General features: G+C 34.2%; 1 protein-coding gene across 1 annotated transcript in view; it reads right to left on the minus strand.

Annotated features, from left to right (window-relative positions):
- Positions 1 to 16170, minus strand: part of LOC150100021 (uncharacterized) — a 266152-nt gene extending 249982 nt beyond the window's left edge. Inside the window, exons 1-2 of the mRNA XM_090403196.1 lie at positions 16158 to 16170; positions 15730 to 15857 (exon numbers count right to left, since the gene is read on the minus strand). Coding sequence (XP_090259322.1) covers positions 15730 to 15857; positions 16158 to 16170 — 141 coding nt within the window. The remainder of the gene's footprint in view (positions 1 to 15729; positions 15858 to 16157) is intronic.
- Positions 16171 to 16693: the final 523 nt, after the last annotated feature.

Genomic DNA, 16693 nt, shown 5'->3' on the forward strand with positions numbered 1-16693 from the left:
CCTAACTGTATGTTATTCCTAATTTTGTTTAAATACTGTACTGATGATGTCCTAAGATACTTAGGATGAAATATTTACAATTAAATAATTTTCACTGTGGTTTATACGTGTGTTTCTTCTAATTAATTGCAGTAAAAATTAGATTGGGCAGTGTAATTTAGTGTTTATGTAAAATTGGTGATTTTTAACTGTTTTGTTGTGTTTTTCTTTAGAAAATTAGTTTTTTTTATAGTATATTAGAGCAGATTTTCATGTTTTTAGAGTATTTAGTATCTTTATAATATATTTTTATTGTGATATTGTAATATTAATACAGCTGTAAATGGCACCAAAAACGGAGAAGAAATGGAATGCTAATAAGAACAATGAAGTAGTGAAGAAAAAGGTTTTCTCCATTAAACATCATACTGAAGAGGATACTGGAAATAATTTAACCTCCAAAATCACTGGGTTAAAGAAGATTATTAGACAGATGATGAGATAATTACAGAAAGTTGAGTAGTATTTAGAGGAACACAGAAAGAATAAAAAAGTTCAGTAGCAAAATGGAAAACAGCAAATCACAGAATCAGGTAAGTTAGTGAATAATAACGAAAATCTGGTAAGTAATGTACATAACAGTACATTACTTACTAGTAGTTGATTTTTTACAATTTTTTTAAAAATCAACAGTAGTTGATTTTTTAAAAAACATGAATATTATTTGGTATGGTGGCTCTATCACAAAACATGTCATTGATGAGCAGGATATAAAGTCAAGTTTTCCAAGAGCGAAAAATAAAAGAATGCAAGAAATTGAAACAACAGAAGAGAAAGCAAAAGAAGTCATAATTCTGGTAGGCATATATTACTTAACTAGCGATAAATTCAGTATGAGAGAAGATATGAAAAGGTTGCTGGAAGAAGCAAGAGTAAAGAGTGAGAAAGTAAAAATCATCAGTATATTACCTAGATATGATGGAAATGAATTATGAAGAAGGGCTATGATGGCAAAGGATTCAATGTGTAGGCTGTGTAGAAGGAACGGATGCTAGATTTTGGATGTGTGGAGTGAGTCCGAGGGACGATTGGAATTTGTATAAGCGGTATGGCCTACACTTGAATGCATTTGGAATCAGGAGTCCGGAAAAATTATTAATTGAAATGTGACTAATACAGAGAGTCAAGGAAACTGAATTCTGATTAGAGGAATCATAAGAATGTGTGTGTAAGAGCAGCAATGCTAAGCAACTGTGTTAATGATGGAGGAGTTATTATGAAAATGATTATGAAGAGAGAATGATTCTGTGTTTCTCTGATGTGGATCTATCAAGCATGTGTAAAGATGTCTGCATAAGTAAAGAGCTAGATAAGAACAGAGATCTGCAAGTTGAATTGTGTCATGCAGACCACAGACAAGAGTACACAAAAAAGCATGCAGTTAACTTATGTCTATATACAAATGCTTGGAGTATCAGAAACAAAGGAGTAGAGTTTGTTGCCTTGGTTAATATATTGGAACCTCATATTGTAGGTATTAGTGAAACCTGGCTATTGGAAGCTGACATATTGGGGGCAGGGTGCTCATGATATCAGATGACTTGAATCCGTTAGAGTTGAGACCAATGACTGCAATACTAGTAACTTTTTCATGTGGCAGTGAGTTTGAAGCCATCTGGTGTGAGGTGGAGTCTAACAAGATTAAATACATAGGTGGGGTGTTGTTACAGACTCGGTGGATTGGTTGCTAGTGACAAAGAAATGCATCACCAAATAAATATGATGGGTGCAAAAAGAATAATCATAATGGGTGACTTTAATTATCTGAACATTGATTGGGTAGCTGTGCAATTGCTATGAAAAGGGGTTACATGCTGAACTACAAAGCAGGAAATTATGACCACCAGAGGAGTATGGTGGGTTCTGCACCATGGTATGAGTTGTTAGATGGGAAGGATATCGACAGCACATGGGATGTGTTTAAAAAAGACTTAAACGATGTGATATCAGAATGTGTCCCTAGAGTCCCAAGAATAAATAGAGTAGGAGTGAAAAGGATGTGTAATATAATTAAACAAGAGATTCATAAGAAAAACATGATGTGGAAGGAATACTGTGTGCATAAGGATGATGTCAGTTATGATAATTATAAGTAACAGGCCAGAAGAGTCAACTGTTGTATGGAAAGCTAAGTCTAAGTATGAAAAAAACTGGCTCTGCATGTTAAAGACAACCCAAAAGAATTCTATAGTTATGCTGCAAGTAAAAGAAAGAATAAATTTGAAAGAATAATTATTGAATGCAGATGGCATGCAGGTGACTGATGCAGAACGGATTGCTCAACTAATGAGCAGCTATTTTGCTAAAAGCGATCAACCTCGTATACAAAGTTGAACTCACTGCTACCGCTTCACTATGAAAACTCGTGTGGATGAGAAAGAAGTATTAGAGCTGTTGCACAAACTGAATAAGAATTCTGCAATAAGAACTGATGGGATATCAGCACGGATGCTAAAAGAGTGTTCAGCTGAACTGAATATTCCCTTGACCAGGCTATAAAATTTGAGTCTCAGAACAGGAAAGATTCCACCGGAGTGGAAAGAATGAATGGTGATCCCATTACACAGGGGTTGTGCAAAGAACGATGAATCCAACTATCGACCAATCAGTATCTCAGGAGTGGTGGTCTTGAAGATTTTGGAAAAGTTAGTTAGGATTCACATTCAGAAATGGGTTGACAGAGAATATGCATTTTATTTATAAGGGAAAGTTATGTTTTAGCAACTTGTTCACATTCTATAATAATGTTACCACTGAGTTAGACAAGAGAAATGGATGGCAATCTGCCAAAATCTAGATTTTTCTCTTATAGAATGGTGCACAATTGGAATGGATTGCTATTTGATGTTGTGTGCAAGTAGTGTGAATGAATTCACGAACAGGTATAACAGCTGGTGTGAATAGTACGGCCTCCCTCAATGAGTTTCTGACTCCCTGGAGTCTCTCTTAATAATAATAATAGTAATAAATGGGCAGTATTAATGGACTTGAGTTAGTTGGGAGGAGTCTAAGAAATGCAGAAAGTCATTCCGCACATTATCACTTCACTGACTTATGGTGTCATGATCCCAGCAAGATGGATCTGACATGTATTGTTGTCGCTATATCCTTGTCCATCCGTCTGTGTGAAACAAAAAGGAACAAGGAATTGATCACCACATGTGGCTTTCTCTATTCCTCTAATATCTGATGTTGATGTTAAACTTCATGAACTTTGAAGTAAAATGCCATAGTACAGGGTACAATGCTTTGAAGTCTGGTTTCAAAATTCAGTTCTTATACATTCTCTGTCCAAAAAGAAATCGAACTTTTCGAAAATAGAAGAAACTAGTGGCGTCACCTGTTGTATCTTTTTATTGTCGAAAGCAGAAACCTTCATTAGTGTTGTGTCAACTGTTTATGACATTTGTTTCATTAGAAGCCGAGTTATAGTGCCAAAAGTGACAGTGTGTTTTGATGAACAGTTGGAAAATGAGTTTCAAACAGAGAGCTGCGACTGACTTTTGTGTTAAACTTGGTAAAAGTTTTGCCGAAATGCATCAAATGCTTCAAAAAGCATACGGTGATAAATGCTTATCCCATACTCAAGTTTACGAGTGGTTTAAGCGATTTCAAAGTGGTCATGAGACGCTTGAGGACGACGAAAAGCCGGGCCGTCCAAAAACTGGACTGAGCGAAGTTAACATCCAAAAAGTGCATGATTTCATCAAAGAAAACATGAAATCGTCCATGAGATTGATTGAAGATGAATTAGGGATTCCAAAATCAACTGTGCACAACATTTTGCCTGAGAGTTTGGGCCTTCGTAATTGAATTCGCAATTTGTTCCCCACAAGTCGACTGAAAAATGTATTGAACTGAACACTGCAAGGACCTCATTAAAACCACGCGTAAGGACTCAAACTTCCTTGAAATGATCATTACTGGTGACGAAACATGGTGTTTTGAGTATGAGCCCGAAACAAAGTGCCAGAGTGCTGAGTGGAGACCATCAGAAGAGGGGCATCCGAAAAAAAGTCGCTTTGAGAAGTCCAAAGTAAAGACAATGCTGATTTGTTTCTATGATTCCAAGGGCATTATCCACAAAGAATTCATTCCTCCTGGTCAATGGTGAGTTTTATCTCGAAGTTTTAAAGCGATTGATAGCGAGAATTTGTCGCATGTGGCATGAATATCGTGATGCAGGTAGCTGGTCACTTTTGCACGATAATGCACCATCTCAAAAACTTGCTCAAAAACTTTTGCTTTTGCTTGCTCAAAAACTTTTGCTCAAAAACCAAGTTTGTGTGTTGGATCACTCGCCGTATTCACCTGATTTAGCAACTTCATTTGCTGATGAAAGGAAAGCAATATGACACCATTGAAAACGTTCAAGTTGCAGTAACCACAACCCTCAACAGTATCCCAAAAATCAATATAAAAAACTCATTTAACAAATTAATTGACAGTGCCAAACGCTGTATCGAAGCTGAGGGAGAGTATATTGATTGAAATAAATTATTTGAATAATTATAATTGGCCTGTGTTTTATTTTCTATCAAAAGTTTGGTTTCTTTTTGGACAGAGGGTGTATCGGATTCGGGATAGTGGTCAAAACATGGTCCAGTCAGACACACTCTTGGAGTTGTGTGACTAATCAGTCAATGTGACTCACTCCCTACAGATCCTTTGTCTACTAGTCTCATCAATCAACTATTTCTAGCCATATGTTTAATGTACTTATCACATCATTCCCAGTATATATAGCTGAGACACTGTTGAATGTAGCCATAGTTTCCCTCCAACCTGTATGGCAACCTTAGAATTCATTCAAACCTTTTAAGTCATGACCCTTGCTCATTATTACAGATACTGTTTCTCAGAAATAATCTATTTCAAGTAGGTATCCATTACATGTAGTTAGCAGTATGTACAACTGGTGAATTTCATTTAGTAGGATACATCTCTATTGGTCACAGAGTAGAGTTCAAATTGAAGTTAATAAGTTTGAAGTAAAATACAAATATCATGCAAATTTTAGAACATTTACAAAAATTGCTTCACTCTGTGAACTACATTCATAGATATGGGAGTTGTATTACTTATATGGGGATTATATTATTAACTGGTTTAAGAGTTTGGCACCTACCTATTACACCTGAACTGTTTTGACAGTCACAATGTGCACAGCCAGAAGCTTTTTGTAACTGCAGAATTTACTAATACAGCATTATATATTCAAAATCCCAGTACAAGTTTCTAAGTAAGTGTAATGTTGGACTAGAGCCTGAACCGATTTAAAATGCTTGACAAGAACATTGTACAGCATTTGTTAAACAAATGTTAAAGTTTAAACTTTGTTAATTTTTTGGGATTCATTATAAGTTATGTATGTTAAAATGATATTTCTTAGTGAATAAAGATTTTTAGTCAAAAATGAAAAGAGAGTTTGTTCAAAGTTTTGTTTTAATGGTTAGGTTATAACTACTCACAGTTTCTTAATATCCATTTGATGTTGTTTATCGATTCATATGGCTGATGAGAAATAAAGAAAACCCAGTGTTTGGTATTTATAGAAAACTCATATCAGGTGAGAATATCTGTAGTAGGTAACAAGTATATAAATGCAAACAAACTTAGAGATATCTGAAATTGCAGGAAATTGTTCATTATGAAACTTACAGCTAGAGAGAGAGAGAGAGAGAAATATAGCACAAAGCAACAATAGATATTATATCAAGTCACATTTCAGTTCATTTCATCTAAATCATTTCCTTAGTGTAAGGCACTTTTTCTTTATATAATGTAAAAACAGTCACACTAAAGATTCCTCTATCATGAAAGAACACGATAGATATTTCATTAGAAAATATATAGAAGAAAAGATAAGAAACAGATACTATACATTAACAATTTCTTATGAAATTAATAAACACTGAATTTTTAAATGCTTTGCTCAAAAAGAAGACAGTATAATTCTTTGTCTGGTCCTCCAAAACGATCCATCCATATTTCTTTAACAAACTGTTATTTTCCTAGTCTGCTAGTATAAAATTGACAGATTATTAAAGAAATACTGATGCAAACAACCATAGATTTTTCAGTGTTTGTAGCATTTTTCACACTTTAAATAGCTGAAGATAATTTTTTTTCTCCCAGAATAATTTTTGTGGTCTATGTATTCACATTACTGTTGCTTCATGCCATCTAGTCATTTCTCATCATCATCAAATTCCTGATATGAACCCTCAGGGGATGAACATGATAATTATGATAGTATTACATGAAAAAAGTTACACCATTACTAACTTCTGATCAACAATTTTCCTCCAAATTAATCTGTTATTTGTCAAGATTCCAATATTATGAGATCTTATATTTCTGTCTTTTAAGGAGCTTTTTGCTGTATCAATCCATCTACATCTTCATCTTCCTCTGTGTCATTTCCCTGCCAGCCTAGCAAAGAACACTTGTTTTGCTTAATCTTTCCTTTTCCATTTTGTTTAAGTGACCATACCACCTGAGATTAGCTCTACTAACACATTCTTGAATACTAACAATGGCAAGTTCCTTCTTAATATTCTCATTTTTAATGTGATACTGCGATTGATGCTATCCATTCACACCATTAAGCTTTCTCAGCACTCTCATATCACAGGTCTCTACAGACTTTGATCAAGTGTTTCATTTCTAACCAAGCTCTCAGATACACAAGTTAAAACTTGTTTGAAAACCATCTTGTATACAACTAATTTAGTATTTTAACTAATTTCTTTCTTATTCCATAGAAATTTATTCAGCTGACTTCCTACCATACCAGCTTTACTAATTCTGTTGTCTATCTCCATATTTAATTTACTATCTTCAATAAAAATTGTGCCTAAGTAGCTGAAATGTTTTACCTGTTCTATAGGTTCACCATTCAGAATACAGTTGATGTTTTCAATGTTTCTGCCTAATTTCATTGTCTTTTTGTTGCTGATTTTCATACCAAATTTATTACAACAGTTATTCAATTTAGTCAGGGAATCTTGCAGACCTTGTACTGGATTTATTCAGAAGTATAACATCATTTGCATAAAGTAAATAACTAAGATTTTACTACATGTTTTACTTCATCTCACTCAATCTCCTGTCTTTTCTTTCAGAAGTTGTAAATTCATGGGGATAAGTTTACTTATGTTGTCCATCTAACTCGTTTGCTGTTTTCTCCTCTCCTTCTCATGCTCTCAATCTTACTCAACATAACTGCTGTTTACAATGATTCCTTTGCTTGAATGTGCAATGTACATTAACCTCTGTTGCCTCAAAGGAGCATTTTGTCTTTATATCCTCTAAAACTATTAGTCATTCTTGTGATCCATAGGATTCTTAATAGTCTCCTCTACATCCATTCTTCAAATGAATCAATTCATCTTCTGTCTGTCTTCTTAATGATCCAGCTTTCATATCCATACATGACTACTGAAAATATCCATCACTTTAACAATTCATACTTTTGTGGACTTGCTAACATCTCTATCTTATATAATTTTTGTCAGGTTTAACATATCGTTTTTGCTCATAGCTATCCTTTAAATTTCATCTTCACATTGACCATCATTTCTTATTCTGGACTTCACTAAATATTACTTTCAACTACCTTCATTTTATTTCTGTCAATCATAAATTCATCCAAATTGCCAGATGCAGTTTTTTTTTTGGGGGGGGGGAGGGGGGGGATAGTATGCAATGGTGCAGTAAACTGACACCTTTATTAACTGTGACACATGGATGCAGTACATTTAGAAAATTTGTAAAATTCGGTAATTTTTTACAAGTTTACCTAGTAAGCAAATAAGCTTCATTATTTAAAGAAATATACATTTTTCACTCGTCTATTGTGAAGATATTTTCTATATCTTCACTATTTTTTTATATTTACTATGTAAAATTACTTAATTGAAATTAACGTATACCTTATTTTATGTGTACTTGTTCAATTAATTACTTGAAAATTGTATGTTATATACTTAATTGGGTGTTCTTATTCCAAAAACTATCGCACTATGAAATAAAAAAAATCATTGAATAATTATGTAGTTTTTATTTTCATATCCTTTTAATTGAATAATTTAATTTTTTTAGTTAGCAAAGAACAGGTAGCAGCACCTTTTTTTTTTTTTTTTCCTTAAAAAAAAACTGGCTAGAAGCCACCACTTCTGTTTTGTTGATGTTTAAATTAAGCCTGGCTGTTTTCTTTTTCCCATTAACTAACAGAATAAACCACTCCAGATTTTCCTATAAGGGCTATATCATTTGCATGTCTTAAATTATTTGTTTTTCTGCCACTGATCTTTATTCTTGATGGGCCTTTGTCTAAGTCAGTCATTCTCATAATATATTCACTATAATTATTAAAATGATAGAATGACAATATACAGCCCTATTGCACTCCTTTTTTCAACTCAAACACTCTGTCCATTTCTTTGAAGACTGTTTTTGCTAAGGCTTCTTGGTTGTCATATAGTTCTCTGATTAAGAGAATCAGATGTTTACCATTGTTATCATATTCCACATTCTATTATGATCCATGCAGTCAAAAGCTTACTTATAATCAATAAAACAGACAAATACTTACTTCTGAAATTCTCTTTTTCATGCCATAATCCATCTCATGTTCACTATCTGGTTTTGAGTTCCTATACCTCTCTTAAAATCTGCTTGTTCTGGCATTTCTCTATTCACACATAACTCCATTATTTTTTGGATCATTGTCAACATAACTTTACCTACATATGAAATTAAAGCAATGGTTCTGTAATTTTCAAAATCTCTAGGATTTGATTTCTCATCTCTAGATCAGTATATTTTCTTCCAAATCTGTTGACTAATTTCAGTTAATATATTCAATGCATCATCCCCAAATGCTCTCACTAATCCCACTGACTCCATCAGCTTTTCTTTTTGGCAGCTGTTCCACTGCTCAAATCATTTCACTTTTCATCACAGGTTCTCTCTCCTTTAAAATTTTTCAATATTAATATCTTTCTTCTCCAAATCCTACACATACTCTTTCTATCTGTTTTGTTCACTTTTGTTTCTTCAATCAAACTTTTTCCCAAACTATTTTTTTATAACTCTTTATCTAAATAAAAACTTTCCTGTATCTTCATTTATCATTCTAAACAGATCTCTTGCTTTGACAGTAATGTTACTTTCTTCAATTTCCCTGCACCTTTTGTGATGGTTTTCTTTATCTTTCCTAGCCTGTCTCTAAAAATCTGCACTCAACTGTCTAACCTTCTTGCATTTCTCTGAAGCTTCATTTTTCTTCTGACAGCCATTTATAATCTTTCTTGCTTTCTTTCTTGTTGCTTTCATTAGATTATTCTTTGCTACTTCTTCTATTACTGTACATTTTGTTTCCACCCATAGTTCTAATTCTTTTCCCTGTCCCATCCAAACTTTTGAATTTCTTTCCAACTTCTACTTTAAATGTTTCATTTATATGATTTAAATCATATTTGATATAGTCCTTTTGTTTCTCTTAGACCTTATACATATACCTGCAAGGAAAAAAAAAGTCACAAACATATGGCTGGAAATACTTTCATACAGAGATTAATAGTGTTTGAGATATAGCTACATCACATTCCACTATATGGTATATTTATCGTCAGGAGTAACTAAACTTCTTCATCGATCTCCTCATGCCTGAGGACTCATGACCCTGGCAACAATGTTTCTCCATCTACTTCTATCTCTTGCCATGGCAGTTGCTTCCAAGGAAAGTCCATCTCGTCATAATACATGACCAAAATATTGAGGTATCTTCTTGTTGACTATGTCACTCAACCTCTTTTTGATATTTAATTGGTTAAGAATACTGACATTGGTTTTTCATCCATCCATGAGACATTCAGCATCCTTCTCAAGCACCAGATTTCAAAACTGTCAAGTGACTCTTTGTCTCTCTTACCAAGTCCATGATTCTGCACCATAAAGAACGATTGAGAAAACAAGGGTATCCACTAGTTTATATTTGGTAGTGTTAGAAATATTTCTATCTTTCCATATCTCTTTAGTTGTGTCATTCCCATAGCAATTCTTTTTATTTCAGTATGACAACGGCCTTTATTATCTTTCAAGGCTCTAAGATATATGAACTGTTCCACTTTTTCTAAGTTGATGTAATAAGTAGATGCTTCTCCTTTTCTTATCATCATATACTTGGTCTTATTTCTGTAAATCTTAAGTCGATATTTAATGCTCTCCCAATAAGTAACATCAGTTCTCTTTCATTATTGGCTATAAGCACATATCATCTATATACCTGAGGTTGTTTATCTTCTTACTTGCAATTGAGATACCACCTTTCCATCAAGAGCTTTTCTCATTTTGAATTCACTATAGAAGATGAACAGGTCAGAAGATAGGATACATCCCTGCCTAACCCCCATTTCTATCTTAAACCATTCTGAGATATTTTGGCCTATCTTCACTGTTGTTGTGTTCCTGTCATATAATTGTTTTATTAAGTTGATTAGGTATTTTGGAATTACCTCCCAACTGACACAATCAAATGCCTTGGTGTAGTCCACAAAACAGAATACATTGGGATATTGAACTCATGGGTTTTTTCTATTAGCTGCCTCATGTTTGCAATTTGGTCCCTGGTACCTCTACCAGACCTGAAACCAGCCTGTTCATTTGGGATTTGGAGATTAATGCAATTTTTCTGTCTTTCTTTAATCACATATAACAGAATTTTGCTTGCATGTGAAATCAGTGCAATGGTCCTATAGTTGTTGCAACCATTAATATTTCCTTTCTCGTGTAATGGTATGAATACAGATCTTACCCAATCTTCTGGCCGAATACCTGTTTCCCAAATTTTGTTACCTAGTCTAAAGATAATTTCTGTTCCATTAGGCCCCAGGGTTGTGAGTAGTTCACTTGGTATTTGATTGAACTCTGGTGTTTTACCTTTCTTGAGTTTTTCAAAGACCATTCAATTTCATCCTTTAAAATATTCGGTTCTTTTTGTATGAGTTCTTCTTGTCTTTCTTCAAATGAGATAGTATCTTTATGAAATTTTCACATTAGCTTTTCCATTTCTTGAGTACATCATTTGTATCGGTTAAAATTCAGTTAATAACATAAAAACTGGTGTACAGATAGTAGGAAGCAGTATTTCATTGAAGCAGTTGAATACATGTGGTATGGCAACACGATGTGAACTCAGTGACTTCGAGAGAGGTGTCGTCGTGAGCTGTCACATTGGTAGCATGTCCATACATGTCATTGCCACCCAACTGGAGCATCCAAAATCAACAGTAGGTGATGTGATCAACAAATGGAGATGTTCTGGCATCATTAGTGCAGGAAAACACCCATGGCACCCATTGAAAATGATGATGACAGGAATAGGAGGATGTTAAAATGGGTGGCATGCAAAAACCGACTACAATCGATCAGACCATCCGTAATGAGTTTCAGAGCACCAGTAACACCATGGTGAGCACTAATATTGTACTGTACAAAAAGAACTCCATTTACTGAGTTTCCATGGAAGAGCAATGTCGAACATCACAACAATGAACAAAGCGACTTGTCTGGCCTGGTACAAAGAGCATGTGAACTGGACAAGTGACCAGTGGAAAACGGTATGCTGTTCACCCGTTTTCAGTCTGATGGCAGGGTATGAATGTGAAGGCAGCCTGGTGAACACTTGTTACCACAGTGTGTTGTAAACACAGTAAAGTTTGGTGGTGGAGGAGTAATGGTATGTGAGGTGCACTCAGCGGGTTTGGAGTGGGCCACTGGTCGTTGTCCTTGGTTCTATGAGAGCAGCACGTCCTTCATCTGTCGCTGAACTCAGTGCTGCTTTGATGGAGAAATGGAGACAAATTTCCACAAATTTGAGGGTGGAAAGCCTCCCTCAAAGAGTGCAGGAGGTGATCAAAGACAAAGGTGGACATACCTGATATTACGATTTGCCTGCTGGTATCAACTGTAAATTGCTAAAGTGTCCAGACAATCCTTACCATATGCAACTGGTACAGGCACTCTCTCTCACCAGTGGATTTTCTCCCCTCAAATCAGCCTTGCTTAACAGCTTCTGCAAGGTTATACCAAATCCGATTTTCTTCATAACTGCGCTTTTTACAGATGAATTCACCTGCAATATCATAGTGAACTTTCACAACATCACTGGGCACAGATGAATCCACATGAAATCAGGCAGTTACAGCACTAGCAAAGATTCCATGTAAATGTCTGGATTGGAATCATTAGAGACACTTTATCAGTCAGTGACCATCCAGTCTTGAGTTGGCAGATTGCAAAACATGAGGAATATTCAATCAAGAAGGGTACTTGTGGAACTGTAAGACAGGTGATTATGAGATGCTTAGGAAGAATCTTAAATCTGTACCATTGTTCCTACTGCTGATGCTCAATGGTACCAGCACTTCTTGGAAGAACAATTGTTGGTGTTATTTGGAGGACGTGTCATTATTAACATGCTAGCACATGCATGATGGAGCCCCACCAGTGCATATCCATCAAACTATTAAGAAACATCTGAATCGTGCCTATCCTGGCTGTTAGGTAGACAGAAGTAGGCCAAATGAATGCCCACCATGATCTCCTAACATGAATCTCCAATGAATTTCTTTATATGGGAACTGCTCAAAGCTGATGTTTATGCTAAAAATGGCTACACTGATGTCTAAGGAACTGTGGATGGCTGTATGACAATTTGCATAGTAATCACTCAGCTGACAATGTGTGGCATGTACTGCTGCTCACAAACCCATTTCAAATATTTTCTGTGATGAAGCAATAGGTGGCTGCGCTCCTTATCACTTCCTGTAGGAAAGCATTTCCAGCCCCATGTCAGAATCAGCAATAGAACAAGTATCCAGAGTTTGACCAAACCTTTTAGAAACATTATTTATATAGATAATGATTACTGACAATTCTCATTCATAATCCATTTATTATCATCAGATGACCAGAATTAAATTTTTGAGTATTCATTCATGATACTAACTATGTGTTCAATAATTACATCATTAAATTACATATGTTCATTGCTTTTCTATTTGTAAAAGGAAATCCAACAGACTCCCAGAAATAATAAACAGACTTAAATCTGAGTAGAAATGGTTAAAATTTTTCATCGAGGCAGAATCGGGCATCAAACAAAGTACTTTAAAGTACTTTGCAAGCTTGTTATCAGCATATCTAATTACCAGGTGTGTGTGAGAGAGAGAGAGAGAGAGAGAGAGAGAGAGAGAGAGAGAGAAACTTAATTTGTTATACTCTTAAATTCACATTTACTTAGACGTATAATAACTTGGTTCTGTAACTTTTACAAAAGAGTCTAAATTCGTTAAAAATGAACATGTGTGAAATACATTTGAAAGGTATGAGAGGTAAATCAAATGTAATAACAAAACTAAGGTAGAAGTATTACTTAATATTTATTGGACATTACACTATTCAAATCCATTACACATCAGACTCAATATTGAAAGAATCAATTGCATTAAAAATTTCGTTTGGTATTTCTTCAGCTTCATAATCATTGTCACCGGACACCACTGCATTCCCTTGTGCTATAATGAAACCATTTCTAACACAGTTTTCACTTACAGCAGCCCAACTTTCTACAATCCACGTAACTATATCTTTATACGATGTTCTTTTCATCTGCCCTGTTTTGTTATATTATCATGGATATCCACACAAGTTTTCTCTCAGAAACAAGCGAAATTTAGCTACTTTCGCTTCCCAGTCGCACGGCAAATTTTGTCCAACACTAGTAGAGGAGCGCACACTTAAACTGTTTCTCTTCATAAATCCAAACACCCAAGATGAGTAGGCCTTGAAATCCTATATGTTATTGTTTTGTGCAATTCTTTTCGATTCCTGCAAAACACGGACAGTAGATATTCTCATACCTTTAGCTCTTTCACTAAAAACCCAATCAAACAGTTTTTTTTCCTATGGTTGGCCACAAGCACCTTCCCTTCTAAACCTCATAGCACATTTCCTCTTATGTAAACATTTCAGGACAGTTTCAGCCTTTCGCCATTCACGAACACTACTTTCTCCAACACTGAACAATCTACCAGCTTCACAATTCCCTTTTTCCTTTGCTACTTCTACCACTTCAAGCTTGAACTGCGCTGTGTAGGATTTTCTCCGAGAAGTACTTCTGTCTTCCATAGGTAATTCAGATCTAATAACAAAATATAAACAAATAATGATTTACTTTATGAAATATTTTAAAACAGGATGTACGGAATAATGTAAAAAATCGACCACTGCTACTAGCAATGCACATGGTTTTAAATAATTCCTCCGTTCTCTGTCTGTACTTCCTAACTCTACCACTAGTTGGCGCATGCGCATTATCTATACATCAAAAGAAGTGATGAAAATGTTGGGGGTGCGTGTTATACATTAGGTGCACGTTATCTATCGAAAGATATGGTACATGACACCTACAGAGAGTCCAAAGACTCATCGAGGGAGGGCACCTACTCTACAACTCTCTGTCTCCACCACTCAATCCACCAACTATACAACAAACTGAAACTACCATCATCATCTACACCAATGCCATCTACCATCCAGCACCACCACCACCACTAGTATTTTCATAAACAATCACAAACATACATGCCCATGGAGTGATTCGAACCCGCAGCCTTTTGGCTGGAGAGTGGATATGCTAACCACTCAGCCAATTGTTACCACTTTGTATAATAAAACTAGTAAATATACCTAAATAGGTTAAGATTTTGATAATGTTTTATAAAGCAGTTTAGATAGATAATGCACAGCTTCCCATGACATAGGAAATTCAATCAACAATTCATGAATTCACATGGCAGATATACTTCAAAAAACTATACAGGTTTCAATGACTGTCTGAGACTGGTATCTAGAATGAGATTAGTCATTGAGAGTGATGTCTCACTGTGAATATTTTTAACTAGTCAAATGCAGTAGTCTTCATCAGACTATCTTTGTTTTACTGTGCAGTTATTTTGGACTGTTTGGTTAGAGTATGCCCAAATTATAAGTTTTTGAATTAGATGATTTTGATAAAAAAAAAAAAAAAAAAATCCCTTAAGCAATAAATACATATGAATGAATGATATATTACTTGGCTTGTAAAAATAAGCGCCTTAATTTCACATAAAGAATAGATATAATTATTTATTACAACACACAATCAAAAATGAAAATACAACATAAAGCCAAATTATGAAAAATTGTGTATTCTTGTATGATCATAGCTCAGAAAAACAAATTATCTTCCCAAATCTGCTATAATAAATAGTTTAACTGTATACTTTATCTTAATTAAATTCATATTATTATATTTGCTGATGACAGTAATAACTAAAATTTATTTTTATCATTACTCACATATTTTTTAATTTACATATTAAAGAATTAATATTAATCATTATTATAGATTACTATATCAGAATAACTTATTACTACTATATTAGTACTATGACTATATGATAGTTCAAATGTGTTGAATAAAATTTAGATATGAAGGCAAATATGTCATAACAGAGCAGACATTTTATATTTCTTCACTTCATTTAATACAAAGAGTTTCTTTTCAGTTCAGACAAACTGCAAAATAATAAAAATAGTAAAATGGTAAATAATAATAAATAAAATAATAATGTTTACCATAACAGCCATTCTTATTGCTTTGGACATATCACCCCATGGTTTATAATGATTAGCCTTGGATCTAAGTTTTTCCATCAATGTTTCCATGGGATTTTCTTTGGCTACATCTTCAGGAATAACAGCACCTATAAATCATAAATGTTCACAATAAGAATAAAGTTGGAGAGAGGTCAGTAGAATTAGCTATATCAAGAAATATCTATTCAAATCTGAGCTGTAATGTTCTAAATTAAAATCAATCTTTAAAATATTGTACAATATTTTAAATTAAAAAGGAGTAATTTAAGAAAATCTATTTCATCTAATCGAAGTGACACTTCAAGAAGTAAAATATTTCAGAATCAAAACATTAGTTTCTCATTTGTAATATCTGAACCAGTATTGACAATTTAAACTTCTGATTAAAATAAGACATATGAAATAACAACACAATGACATAATGATTTAATTAATGTAGAGATAGGGGAACTTTATCTGGTATTTGATATTTTTTTAATAGCCAACTGACATATCTACATATTTATTTCAAATGAAGCTATTAATAAAATATCAAAAACAGATAAATTGCATGTTAATAATTTCAGCATAGATATGACTTGTAGTAATGTGTTTGGAAGACTAACAGCAATTAAATATATTATTGTAAGTGTATCCCACTTTCACAGGTATTTTTTTAATGTTCTGTCATTGGTACACATGTGATGGAAGTTTTTTCACTTGGTTAGACTATAAATTATATATTGAGTTTAATCCTTTATTCAAGTGTAAGCAAACAAAGTTTGTGCCTGAAGTATCTTCAGGACTGGGGCAACTCATGGCAAAGGTGGACTGACTTCACATCACTTGTATCCCATAATGCAAAGCACATCTCCTTGTGGACATGTATAATGCTATGCATTATGGGAGGGGTCACTACCCAGACTGGTTTCAACCTTTATTGAGGTCTCTTCAGTGGGCAAGT

This window comes from Typopeltis vanoorti, chromosome 13, assembly GCF_054136105.1.
Source record: "Typopeltis vanoorti isolate ZY-2024b chromosome 13, IOZ_Tvanoo_1.0, whole genome shotgun sequence".
NCBI classification, from domain to species: domain Eukaryota; kingdom Metazoa; phylum Arthropoda; class Arachnida; order Uropygi; family Thelyphonidae; genus Typopeltis; species Typopeltis vanoorti.